The 12,040-nt window shown below is 39.9% G+C and overlaps 4 protein-coding genes across 4 annotated transcripts; 2 read left to right on the top strand and 2 right to left on the bottom strand.

Annotated features, from left to right (window-relative positions):
- Positions 1-1,205: 1,205 nt before the first annotated feature.
- LOC105968117 (phosphoesterase) lies at positions 1,206-5,170 on the top strand. The gene is made up of 11 exons (XM_012992739.2): positions 1,206-1,770; positions 2,009-2,068; positions 2,474-2,536; positions 2,792-2,866; positions 3,155-3,211; positions 3,665-3,741; positions 4,176-4,257; positions 4,354-4,470; positions 4,577-4,698; positions 4,817-4,886; positions 4,985-5,170. Exons 1-11 carry the CDS (start codon positions 1,375-1,377, stop codon positions 5,036-5,038), a joined length of 1,173 nt encoding a protein of 390 aa, XP_012848193.1. The 5' UTR covers positions 1,206-1,374; the 3' UTR covers positions 5,039-5,170.
- A 94-nt stretch (positions 5,171-5,264) lies between these two features.
- On the bottom strand, positions 5,265-7,835 carry LOC105968110 (uncharacterized). Its single transcript, XM_012992728.2, has one exon. The coding sequence runs from the start codon at positions 7,176-7,178 to the stop codon at positions 5,388-5,390; it is 1,791 nt and encodes a 596-aa protein (XP_012848182.1). The 5' UTR covers positions 7,179-7,835; the 3' UTR covers positions 5,265-5,387.
- A 90-nt stretch (positions 7,836-7,925) lies between these two features.
- LOC105968099 (peptide-N4-(N-acetyl-beta-glucosaminyl)asparagine amidase A-like) lies at positions 7,926-9,920 on the top strand. The gene has a single exon (XM_012992717.2). The coding sequence runs from the start codon at positions 7,943-7,945 to the stop codon at positions 9,791-9,793; it is 1,851 nt and encodes a 616-aa protein (XP_012848171.2). The 5' UTR covers positions 7,926-7,942; the 3' UTR covers positions 9,794-9,920.
- On the bottom strand, positions 9,894-12,040 carry LOC105968566 (putative FBD-associated F-box protein At5g56440). Its single transcript, XM_012993199.2, has 3 exons — positions 10,703-12,040; positions 10,474-10,608; positions 9,894-10,384 (listed from the first exon to the last, which is right to left on the bottom strand). The coding sequence occupies exons 1-3, from the start codon at positions 11,606-11,608 to the stop codon at positions 10,106-10,108; spliced, it is 1,320 nt and encodes a 439-aa protein (XP_012848653.2). The 5' UTR covers positions 11,609-12,040; the 3' UTR covers positions 9,894-10,105.

A 12,040-nucleotide genomic window follows, 5' to 3' on the forward strand; every position in this document is an offset into this window, starting at 1 on the left:
CAAATCTTACTTGAAGGTGATTGGGCCTCGATAATAGTGGTCTTTGATATTGGGCTCGTGGCCCAGTAGGTAAGTAATTTGTAGGCCCATTGGGTTGGCCCGATTATGCATAGGCTGCGGCTATATGCAATACTTAAATCACTTGTGCAAGACCAAATTAAAGAAAGATTCCAAAAGATTCTATTTTATTAAGATAAAATGACAAATATACACATAAATTAAATTGGCTTTTTTTTCTCATGCAAGACCAAATAAAATAATGAGGAAAAAAAAAACCAAAAAAAAAGATGCGTGAATTAAAAAAAAAAACAGCACCCCTCCTCAAATCCTACCTACGCCCACCTTCTCCGCCGTCAAAGCTTCGCCACCCAAGCCCCGCCGCCCAACCTTACAAAAAAAAAGGAAAAATAAATTAAATCTGAAACTGGTAAAAAATCGACACCAAGGTGTCGAAAAACTGTGTTAGAAATCGACACTTAAGCGTCGAATTTTATGGGTAAAAATCGACATTGACATGTCGAATTTATAGCACAAAATTCGACATTGCCAAATGTCGAATTTTATGCCTAAAATTCGACATCTAAATGGCGATTTTTACCCATAAAATTCGACCTGTACATGTCGAATTCGTTTGCGCGGGATTTTTTTTTGGAAAAACGATATTCTAGCTAAAAAAAAGCCAGAAATACACACCTTCTTGGGTTCTTCCACCGTAGAATCTTCTATTTTGATGTATTCTGACTCCATACTTACCATCTTTGTAAGATTTGTTGAGTTTTGATGATTTTGAATGTTTAGGTTTTGTGGGTTTATGGAGGAGGAAGGAGAAAGGTCTTATGGGTTTTGGAAGAAGAAGAAGATGAAAGTTGGTCTTGTGATTTTGTGGTCTTGTGATAGGATTTTTTGTGTTTTTGAATTTTTGGTCTTGCACATTTGGAATTTTCTATTTTTTTAACAAGTAAGGGTATTATAGTATTTATACATTGAAAAATTTAATTTGGTCTTGCACAAGTGGTTTTAGTCTTGCATATAGCCGCAGCCTTATACATATCACTAATCATTACTTTCATCGCATGTGGAAAATGCTAATTTCGATTAAAACAAGTTTTTTCTCTCTCTTCTTTTTTCCTTTTTTTTTTCTTTTTTCTTTTTCTTTTTTAATTATTATTATCATAATTATGTCCTGATTCGATTTTATTTTCAGTAGAATTCTGATTTTTAACAAATAATAAAGATGGCGGGAACTTAGATAAAACACCCCCACCCTGCCACCAAAGGTCAATATCTCGTGAAAAAATGATATATATTTAAATAAATAAAAATAATAAACCCTTAAAAAGGAGGGGAAACAAAGAAAATGGTGACGAAGATGTCATGCTTAATTTCTCCAATTGCTTCAACATAGTTCCCAATATCCGGAATCCCAAAGCCCTAACCCCTGTCAAATTCGCATTCGGTCTCAATTCCAGTCGGAAAACCCTAATAATCCCTAACCCCAGTCGATTGCCTTTGTTCGCTGTATCGGCGGCAATGTCGTCGGCGCCGCCGTCTGCCCCCGTAAAACTGGTGGTGGAGTACGCAAAGTCTGGGCGCTCGTCGTGTAAGATATGCTCGAAATCCATCGCTTCGAGTTCGGTGAGGTTGGGTTCTGTGAGTAAAGATCCCCGAGGATTCGACATGACCAAGTGGCATCACTTGAATTGCTTTCCTTTTCGTAATTCTGATCCGGTTTCCTCCCCTGAGTCTATCAAAGGATTCTCATCTCTCAAGGTCTACATTTCAGTATTACATAATTTTTTTTTGTCTATTATTTTCTTCTTATTTTGTTTCAACTGTAATTTAAGATGCAATTTTGATTAAATTTAAAAGGTTGGGCTTTCCAGATATTGAGTTATGTGTTCAGTTTCTGTGGCCTTGGAGGGATAGAATTTTCTAGTATTCCTTGGGAATTGAGTTTTTATAATGATTTTGACTTTCTTTCTCTTATCTTGCAATAATGAAAATGCAGAGCAGTGATCAGGAGTCCATAAAGAAACTATTAGATGAAGGGGCTCAGGCATCAGAGAAGGTATGAATTGGCTATCACGGAAAAAAAAGAAGTATTACTTTCTATTATTAGGAACTTATTTATGGAATTGACAGTTCGCCGAATTAGTAATAAGTCGGATATATCATGTATCAGCAGTACGCAGCTGAGATTCTTACGGGATCAACATTATTTTATTTTATTTTTTGCTTGCTTTATTCTATGGGTCGGATGGCATTGGAAGAAGAACTGCATTTTCTAAATACCATGTATCATAACAGCAGTTGTTTGAGCAAAATCTGTCTGAAGTCTTGGTTATGTGATGGGCAGAAACTGCTAAAAATCATTTTTTTTTGCATGAATATTTACACAAACTTAAATGTTGTTCATAATCCTTCTCTGACTCTAATTTTTTATGAATTTTTCTTCTGTTTTCTCTTCCAATAGGTCAGTGAAATAGAGGAAAATGATGATAAAGACCCAGAGCAAGGAAATTTGAAGAAGCAAAAGGTAGAAATATGCACTAGTTTAGGCTCTACCTTTGTATTCCTTTATCATAGATAGCTATGGTAATTCGTGAGAGCTCACATTGGGAGTAAATTTTGGGAGCTAAATCTTTTAGTCATTCTATCATCAGCTGTCGTTCCTACAACGTGATCAATGTCACGTGAACTTTTTTAATGTTATCTCCAAAAATCTTGACCTGAAATTGGATTTGAATGTGAACATTCATATTGTCCATTTATTTTTTGGTAAATTTATCAGCTTGCATCTGAGGAAGGAGCCGAGCTTCAGCTGGAGATGGTAATATCTGCTTCTGATGTTAAGGAGAAGTATAAGGTACAAGCTTCAGGGACAAAATATCAATTTAGTTTTAGATTCCATATTTGGTTATTTATAGAGTTTATACTTTTGGTGCCACGTGGTCCATCTCTCTGTGTATCTTGGTATAATAAAAAAATTAGCGTAATCTTTACAAAAAGGCACATTTAGTACTTCGGTGTGTCCGAGGTTAAGTTACAGCAAAAGAAGGTTGAAAAGTAGCCCAAAATATGAGTTCATTTAACTTCGGTTTTTGGAGTTTTTATTATCCATATTTAACTTCTCTGAGTTCATTTTTTTTTTCAGGATGCTACGCTGTTGCCTAAATGGAAGGCATTTCAGACAATCATATTTCTAGAAAGGGTGAGTTTGTCCAGTTACATCTTCTTTCATCTAAATAGTTCTATGCAGTCATTACTTTATTCTAATTCATGGCTAAAACATTTCCCACTAAAAGATCATTCTTATTATACCATTTACTGGTAAACAGGAAGCTCGAAGTTGATCTAGATATTTTAGGATGCTTCCCTTCATTTCAGTAACACCTTAGCCTAGGTGGTTTCAATTTGAAAAGTTACAAAGAAACAGGTCTTCTTTATGCAATTGCAGTTGAAATAATTTCCATCAATTGGCAGTTGGACTTTCCTCTTGTACTTCTGCTTGTATATTTTTGTCTGTTCTTTCAAAAATTCTCATTTTTTCTGACTTTGTTCTATATATTCTTTGCAGAAGAATTTTGTAGAACCTCCCCTCTATATTTTGTTATCAGAAAAAAATTGAAATTTGAAGTGAATTTTTAAACTTCTGTATCTTTAGGATGATTGTCTTCATGATTCAAGAAAAATTGCAGCCTTTGATTTTGATGGTTGCCTTGCGAAGACATCTGTGAAAAGGTATGTTTTTTTTTTCCTCAACATCTTGCTGAAATATTGTGATGGATATTGCATACTGCAAATGCTGAAACTCGGTAAAGTTTGTCAAATATGCAAACCTGGTCTGTGTTGTTTTGCAAATCTTTTGTATGGTATGTTTAAAACTAAACTACATCAGGCGCCAATAAAACGGTTGTGATGTGGTGATCCTCTAATGTCACCAATGAGGTCAAACTGTTATTTCGTTGTGGAGAATCTTTTTACAATTAATTGATTGTTACTTTTTTTTTCAAATCATCTGAATATCTGATTATTAGTGTTTTTTCACTGGAAATTTGAGTTCTATGTGGGCCCCTAATCTGTAAATGAGAATGGTATAAAAACACACGGGATCTCGGGATGCCATTTTCTGAATACTTCTTATAGTTTATTTATTTTTATTTTTATTCTTTTAGAGTAGGTGCGGATGCATGGTCCCTCATGTATCCTTCCATACCGGAGAAGCTCCAGTCTCTTTATAAAGAAGGCTACAAGCTGGTTTGTCGTGTTTCCTTTTTATCTCAGCTATATCTTTTGAATCTCAACCTCATCTTTTTTGATATGAATATATCGAATATTGTTTGGTATATACAGGTTATTTTCACCAATGAATCTAACATTGAGCGCTGGAAGAATAAGAGACAGGCTGCTGTAGATTCAAAAATTGGAAGGCTTGAAAATTTCATTAACCTTGTGAAGGTCCCGATTCAGGTGGTTTTTTAGTCTTTACCATTTTAAGATGTTTGTTCACAGAACACGCGCACACACACACAGTTTTCAATGATGCATGTAGTTTTACGAGCTAAATCAAATGCAGGTTTTCATTGCCTGTGGAGTGAGTTCTGGTAAACCAGAGGACCCCTTTCGAAAGCCGAAACCTGGGATGTGGAAGATTATGGAGAAGGAGTTCAATTCTGGTCTCCCTGTCGACATGGATCAGTTAGTTATTCCTTTCTCAGGATCTTAGCTCTGAATTTTCTTGTTTCTTTTTCTTATATAATAAAATAAAATCGAGTTTCCATGTGTTGACCTATCTACTTGTTACAACGTTATGTAGATCCTTTTATGTTGGCGATGCAGCTGGAAGACCAAATGATCACAGTGACGCTGACATAAAATTTGCAGAGGTTCGTGAAACAAGTCTATTTTTTATTTGATATATTCTCGAAAACTATGTGCTTTAAGAAGTTGAGATGTGTTTGTTTTGAAATGTGGGTGATTGCAGGCTGTTGGCCTCAAATTTTACGTTCCTGAAGAGTACTTCATCGACTCGAATTAGCATTTGGTTTCCGTCTATATGTCCTTCTTGAAGACCACGACTTTGAATTCCTGTTCGTTGGCATTATAGCTTAACTGTTGTAATGTGTACGTTTAATTATTATATCGGACTGTCTTTTGTGTTCGGCGTAAACTTTAGTGTCCTCTCTCGTATGCTTGTGGAAATTGTAAATTATATATTTAGAAAAATAAACTCAAAAATCAATTAAAATAAACTAGGAAGCGCAAATGAAGAAACCATTTCAATATCAATTTCGAACCACATCACTTGTGGTTTAACGAGTTCGTTCGTTCCCACTAAATCACAACAGTATTGATGCGTCCACTTAATTTACATATCAAAAGGCTTTTCATTTCTTGGTCTCAATCTCCCCTTCTAAAATCGCATGCCTCGTAAGAACAATCTCCTTCACAAGATTCCTGTACGTAAATGGCCTAACAGCTGCTCGTAAGAACAAACCATGAGGAATCTTACTCTTATTCACCCTCTTCCTATACGGACCGTACCCTAACAACTTCCATTCCCTCGGACTCACTTTCGCCCTTTTCCCTCTCGTTTCCAATTCATTTCCACCATCCTCCATATTCTCCTTCTTCTCCATCGACTTCATTTGCTTCTCGTAGTACTTATTAGACGCCTCTATACTCTTCCCCACTAGCTTCTCCATACCCTCGTTGCTCTTAATCGCATTCTTGAATTCCTCATCCCAATACTTTGCATCTTCTTCCGGTTCCAAATTATCATCATCTACCGCTCCTTCTTCCTCATCAAGAATGACATCATCTCCAACATCAATGACATCATCATCATCATCATCAATGACATCATCATTCCCATCATCCTCAACCCAATCAACTATCTCATTGTCCGTCTCGTTCGCACCACCATAATCATCATCATCATTGTCCGGTGCATCACAACCCAACTCAGCTTCCTCCAATTTTGCCTTCCACTCCTTGGTCTGCGGATGCAAAAGCATCACCGGATGATTGTTCAACAAAAACTCCAAACACTTGGACTTCTTCTCGTCGCCCAACTTCTCGTACGCGTTCACCACATCATCCACAAACGCCTTTGGATTCACCCTCACAATCTTGCACAAACCCGCGAAATACGTACAAAACTCCACGCTCCCATCTTCCTTCACCAATTCGCACATGTAATCCTCCTCCGTTTCAGGGTCAAGCAACGGCCCTAATGCAGAAAAGAACTCATCTTGAGGCTCGAATCTACACTGATAAACGGGCCTCTTTACGTACAATATATCGGGCCTCATCCAAGAAGCACACTGCGTAATCATCGCGCGGGCCTTATTCCCTAGCCTCCCCATCAGAGTCCACTTATCCAACCTCTGCTTTCCGGCCTCCACCACAACCTCACTCACCAAAGTCCACTGCTCCCATGGCGAATCGGTAATTGTCCATTTCGGGTGCCTGACGAAAACCCAGAAATACCTAAATCCCCTGTTTTTATCCATCTTATCCAGTCTCTCTTGATACTCCACCGCCATGTCGTGCTGTTCGATCTTCTCCCACTCTTCTTGATCGCTGACTTCTCCGATCATGGTGACGCGTTCGTCGGAGAAGCTCCCGCGAATGGGGTCGCCTAAAACCACCCCGCGCCAAGAGTAGGGGCCGAATTCGCCGTACTTGTACCAGTCGTGTGGGTGCTTTAAATTGGGGTCGTCCTTATCCATGAACCGGACCAGGCGGTCGTAGCCGAGGCCTATCATTTGGAGCTCCTCCTCGGAGAAGTTGTCCGGGTGATTCTTGTGGGGGTTCTTCAGCCTGTAGAACAGGCTCTCCGCCATTTTTTTGCTTCTCCGGCGGGCGTTGCGCTTGGCCTCGCGGCGGATGTCCGCGCCGCCCTCGATGCGGCCGGAGGAGGAGTCTCCTGGTTTGGCTTTGCTCCGTCCGGCGAAGCATCGGAGGTCCGGCCGATTGCTGGCATTTTGGCGGGAATTGGGGTAAGGAGGTGCTATCTGCGAGTGGATTTTTAGGGGATTTTGGGTTGCGGCGGCGAAAGGGTGAAAAGTGGGCAGGGTTTTGAGAAGAGGGTTGCATAATTTGGAGGGAAACGGGAAGAGATGATGAGGGTTTAGGGTTTTAGACAGAGAGAGGTTTTGGGTTTGCAGCTGCATTTTTCTAGAGAGAGAAAGTGATAAATAGCAATGGAGCTGGAAAATGGAAATAACCACATGTGATGTAAAATTGACTACTCTCTTGTTTAGATATGTTTTTCTAATCAAGTAAATTTACACGCATAAAATTAAGGGGAAAATTCCACTTTCACCCCTTATACTTTGACTTGATATCAAATTACCCCCTACTACTCTCGATTACATCGATTTGTCCCTTGCACTTGAAAAATGTCTCAATGTGGTCCTTTTTGTTAGTTTTCATACATTTGACTTTCACACCGTTTTATGTAAGCTCTGAAATTACAAAAATGCCACATCTCCCAGCTTAAATAATTATTAAAAAAAATAAAATAATTCAAGACAACGAGAAAACATAGTCCACGACGTCAACCACAATTTATTTATATTTTTAATAATTATTTAAACTGTGAGAAGTAGTTTTTTTTTGTAATTTTCAGACTTAGATCAAACGGTGTTAACGTCAAATGTTTAAAAACTGACGGGGATGGCTACATTGAGACATTTTTTTCAAGTACAAGGGAGCAAATCAATGCAATCGAGAGTAGAAGAGGGTAAAGTAATATCGAACTAAAATAGAAGGTGAGAAAGTGGAATTTAATGTAAGTTTAACTTGAGAAGAAGCTACAAAATGTGGGATAATTTCCAACAGCATTGTTTTCCACTCCAACTTCCATTAAAACAACACAAAAGGTAACAACTCCAACTACCATTCTTCAGTTAAAAAAAAAAAAAAAAAAAAAAAAATGGCTTCCACTCTCTCCTCCCTTCTCCTCCTCCTCTCCACCGTCACACTCCTCCACCAGCCACCGCTCTCCGCCGCCAACCTCCACCAAACCAAATCCCTCTTCAGATCACAACCCATTTCCGAGCCCACCTCACTACTGATCTCCTCCGCCGACGACGACGGCACTCCGCCCACCACTTTCTTCGAGGTCACAAAACCCATCCCACTCCCCACCACCAAACCCTGCTCGCATCTCCTCCTCCACCACGATTTCGCCTTCACCTACGGCCAACCCCCAGTCCTCGCCGACTACAAACCCCCATTCCACTGCCCATCTCACAAATTCTCCACAATCGTCCTCGAGTGGACCGCCGCTTGCAAGGGGAGGCAATTCGACAGGATCTTCGGCGTCTGGCTCGGCGGCGTCGAGATTCTCCGTAGCTGCACCGCCGAGCCCAGAGCCACCGGCATTGTCTGGACCGTTAAGAAAGACATCACCAGGTATTCATCTCTGCTCGCCACCAATCAAACCCTAGCTGTATATCTAGGTAACGTTGTTGATTCTACTTACACCGGCGTGTACCACGTGAATCTCACCTTCCATTTTTATCCTGCCGAAGAAGAAGAGATTGGGTTATCCGGATCCGGATCCGGGGCGGATTTGATACTGCCCATTTCCAGAACCCCGCCGTTGAACGACGGGTATTGGTTCGAGATCGAGAATTCGACCGATGTAGAGTCGAAGGAGTTCGAGATTCCACAAAATACATACAGGGCTGTGTTGGAGGTGTACGTTTCTTTCCACGAAAACGACGAATTTTGGTTCGGTAATTTTCCGAACGAGTACATTGCTGCGAATAATCTTACTGGGTACGCCGGAAACGGGCCCTTTCGAGAGGTTGTAGTTGGCTTGGATGATTTAGTGATCGGTGCAGTTTGGCCGTTTACTGTGATCTACACGGGCGGCGTAAACCCCCTGCTGTGGAGACCGATTACCGGAATCGGTTCGTTCGATCTCCCTTCTTACGATATCGAAATCACCCCGTTGTTGGGCGAGATATTGGATGGGAAGAACCATAAGCTCTCGTTCGGTGTGACGAATGCTTTAAACGTTTGGTACGTCGATGCGAATTTGCATCTTTGGTTGGATAAAAAGAGCGAGAAAACACAAGGGAAGTTGTTGGAGTATACCCACTCCCCTATTTCGTTGTCCACTCTTTCTAATTTTACGGGTTTCGACGGATTGTTCGTCACGAATGTTACCCGCTCGATTATTTTGAGCGGGTTTGTGAATTCATCTCACGGAGTGGTGAAAACAAAATCGAGGCAAGGGTTTGAATACAGCAACACGATGGTGTTGGGAAATGACGGGAATCTGCAGATTTTAAATCAGGTTATAAATTTCAACGGAAGTGTCGATACGAAGATGCCTTCATCTTCGTCTTCCTCTTCTGTTCGCTCCGACAAATCGATCAAGAAGTTCAGTATTTATCTCCATTCGGATAACATCGAAAGGGGAAACGGGAGTTACGATTCTGTGGCTAATGTGACTTTGGGGATCGATGAGAAGAGAAGCAAGATTTCCGATTCTGGAATATTGTACACAACTAGGTTAAGGAATCTGCAAAACGCGGAGGGATCTATGCTCGTGAAAGGGAATTTAGTGGTTAGTGGATTGGGCAGCACGCAACAAGAATACCGTTACACGGGCGACAAGTCGTGTTATTTTAGAAACGTGAGCAGCTCTAATTATACGATTCTTCACGATGACGAGAGCAGTATTTGCGGACACCGTGGATTGTGGCCTTCTTTTCCTCGACGAAGCTATTTGGGATCGACGTTGAACGGTGAAAATAAAATGCTCATTTGATTCGTTTGTCGATCGCAGCTCCAACAATGTATTTACAAGCAGATCGAATTGAACAAGGTAATTGACAAGAGAGAGGCATGTAAATTTATATGCAGCAGTATTAAACAAGAGAAAAGTTTCTATTTTATTTTTTGTATAATAATGCGTTTGGGTCGATAATTTTAGCGTGGATGAATGATTTTAAACGACTTTAATCGACTCGATCAGAGCTAACGAGCCTAAATATTCGGAAAAAAAAGGACGAAAATGACTACTAAATAATCGAGAATATATATTTAGTAATTGAAACTTGAAACAACTTGACTATGTTAGCTACCCCTGCAAATATCGAACTTCGCATACACTGGAACCTCGTTGAAATGTCGAGATTTCCTCGATCATATTATTCTTTTGGTTACGAAGAAGGCAACGGGAATATACTATTTCCATCTTCTCCATGACTTTCGCATTCCTCAAAAGATACCTTATAATTTCTAACTCGTACAAATTACCTTTGATGCCAACGAGCTTTGTAGTTCTAAGACGCGATAATCGGCATGTTGGCACTTGTTCGGGTTCCATACAGCCTGTCATCGCTCTTTGTTTATGAACCTAATTATATCACCAATCATCGATCAATCGATCAAGAAAAAAACAAAAAACAAGAGAAAAGCTAAGAAATTTGATTGCCTCAAACAAACCTCTTCGAGAATAAGGATTTCGAGATTATCAGCATCTTCGAGGAACTTCAAGGAAAAAAGGCATTCACTAGTGAACTCGAGTTTGACCAAGTTACGAAAACTCATCGTCCTCGCACAAAATGCTGATTGAATATACTAGAAAGACGAGCAGAAGAACAAAATATAAGATTAACATGACTTGAAAAAAATATACAACGAGCTTAAAAAAAAGGAGTAAACGGACACAAACCTTCGTATAATGCGATAAATTCAACTTTAGGAACTTGGCCTTACGGAGCCTATCAATAAACTCCACCAAATATCGAGCATAAACAACGTCATCTATATAACCCTCAATATCGATATTTGCTTCGATATTTGCTTCGATTAAGGAGTTTAGCGGCCCACATTTGATATGCTGGCCAGAGTTGTCAGCCAAATAAAGGTAAACAAGGGCGGGGGTATTTATCTCCAACTTGCAGTAGCAACGTTTGTAGTCGAAATTGGTTTCGTTGCTAGATTCGCCGCCCGCAGAATGAAGATCAATCAAGAGCCTTTTGATTGTGGGAGAAGATATCTTAAAAGACGCGTAATCGGTGTACGAGTGGATTAGCAACTCCTCGAGAACCGGACATCCGGAAAGAAGGGTATCGTATCCATTCTGGTGAACGTAGAATAGATGAAGCTTCTTGAGGAGAGGAAGGAACACGGGGCCGCTCTCGGGGAGTAAATCAATGCTATTGATCGTCAGATCAACTAGGGTTTTGCATGTGTAGATGCATCGAGGCAAATTGGCCATGCACAGAAAGATATCGATATTTTTCACGTTGCGCTCGATTGCAAACGTAATACATTTCTCGACTCGATTGTTTTCATCCCGGAAATCGGTAAATCGAAAGGTGTTGATAGTTTGCAATTTATGTAGAAGGAAAACGCTGTTGATGCAATCCTCATTGGCGTGATGGAAATGTAAATTGGGGACGTAACACCAGAGAAACCTCCATCTTCTAGCAAGAATACTTGTTGCAACGGAGATCTTCGTCTGGAGAAAAGAGAGGATGTGACAGAGGACTGAGTCCGGCAAATCGCTGAGTCTATCGACCGAGTTCGGAGTTTGCTCCCCGTGCCGAATTCTTTTGTGTTGTTGTTCCTCCATAACCAGTGATTTCGAATATTACAGTACGACCTCGATAAATTAATTCTCAATGAAATAAATAATAGTTTATCTGGATCGCAACGATAATTATCTCGCTAAATTAATAGAATTTCCCGGGAAATTAGCTTCCCAAAAAAACGATTATCTAAAACAAACGATTCTCAACCTCCTTAACAGAAATTATGATTCTCTCCCTTCTTAACAGAAATTATGCTAGGGATTTCGAAAAAAAAAAAAATCGATTATCCCCCTCCTTTAACAGAAATTATGTTAGAGATCACGGAAAGAAAAAAAAAAAAAAAAAAAAAAAAAAAAAAAGAAATCGATTATGTACTTAGCAGAGAAACCCGAAAAATTAGGGAGGGGAAGAAGAGAAGCCGCTTATTTCATCTTATAGGGAGGAGAAGGGGGATTTTTAAGTTGGTCTTATTT

This window comes from Erythranthe guttata, chromosome 13 (genome assembly GCF_056151865.1).
Source record: "Erythranthe guttata isolate IM_541 chromosome 13, IM_541, whole genome shotgun sequence".
NCBI lineage: Eukaryota > Viridiplantae > Streptophyta > Magnoliopsida > Lamiales > Phrymaceae > Erythranthe > Erythranthe guttata.

Coding starts and splice junctions, on each gene's coding strand:
- LOC105968117 (XM_012992739.2), top strand. CDS start 1,375: ATGCTTAATTTCTCCAATTGCTTCAACATAGTTCCCAATATCCGGAAT. Junction 3,742..4,175: donor GCGAAGACATCTGTGAAAAG/GTATGTTTTTTT, acceptor TTATTCTTTTAG/AGTAGGTGCGGATGCATGGT. Junction 4,471..4,576: donor TTGTGAAGGTCCCGATTCAG/GTGGTTTTTTAG, acceptor AATCAAATGCAG/GTTTTCATTGCCTGTGGAGT.
- LOC105968110 (XM_012992728.2), bottom strand. CDS start 7,178: ATGCAGCTGCAAACCCAAAACCTCTCTCTGTCTAAAACCCTAAACCCT.
- LOC105968099 (XM_012992717.2), top strand. CDS start 7,943: ATGGCTTCCACTCTCTCCTCCCTTCTCCTCCTCCTCTCCACCGTCACA.
- LOC105968566 (XM_012993199.2), bottom strand. CDS start 11,608: ATGGAGGAACAACAACACAAAAGAATTCGGCACGGGGAGCAAACTCCG. Junction 10,609..10,702: donor ATTTATCGCATTATACGAAG/GTTTGTGTCCGT, acceptor TCGTCTTTCTAG/TATATTCAATCAGCATTTTG. Junction 10,385..10,473: donor AAATCCTTATTCTCGAAGAG/GTTTGTTTGAGG, acceptor TGATATAATTAG/GTTCATAAACAAAGAGCGAT.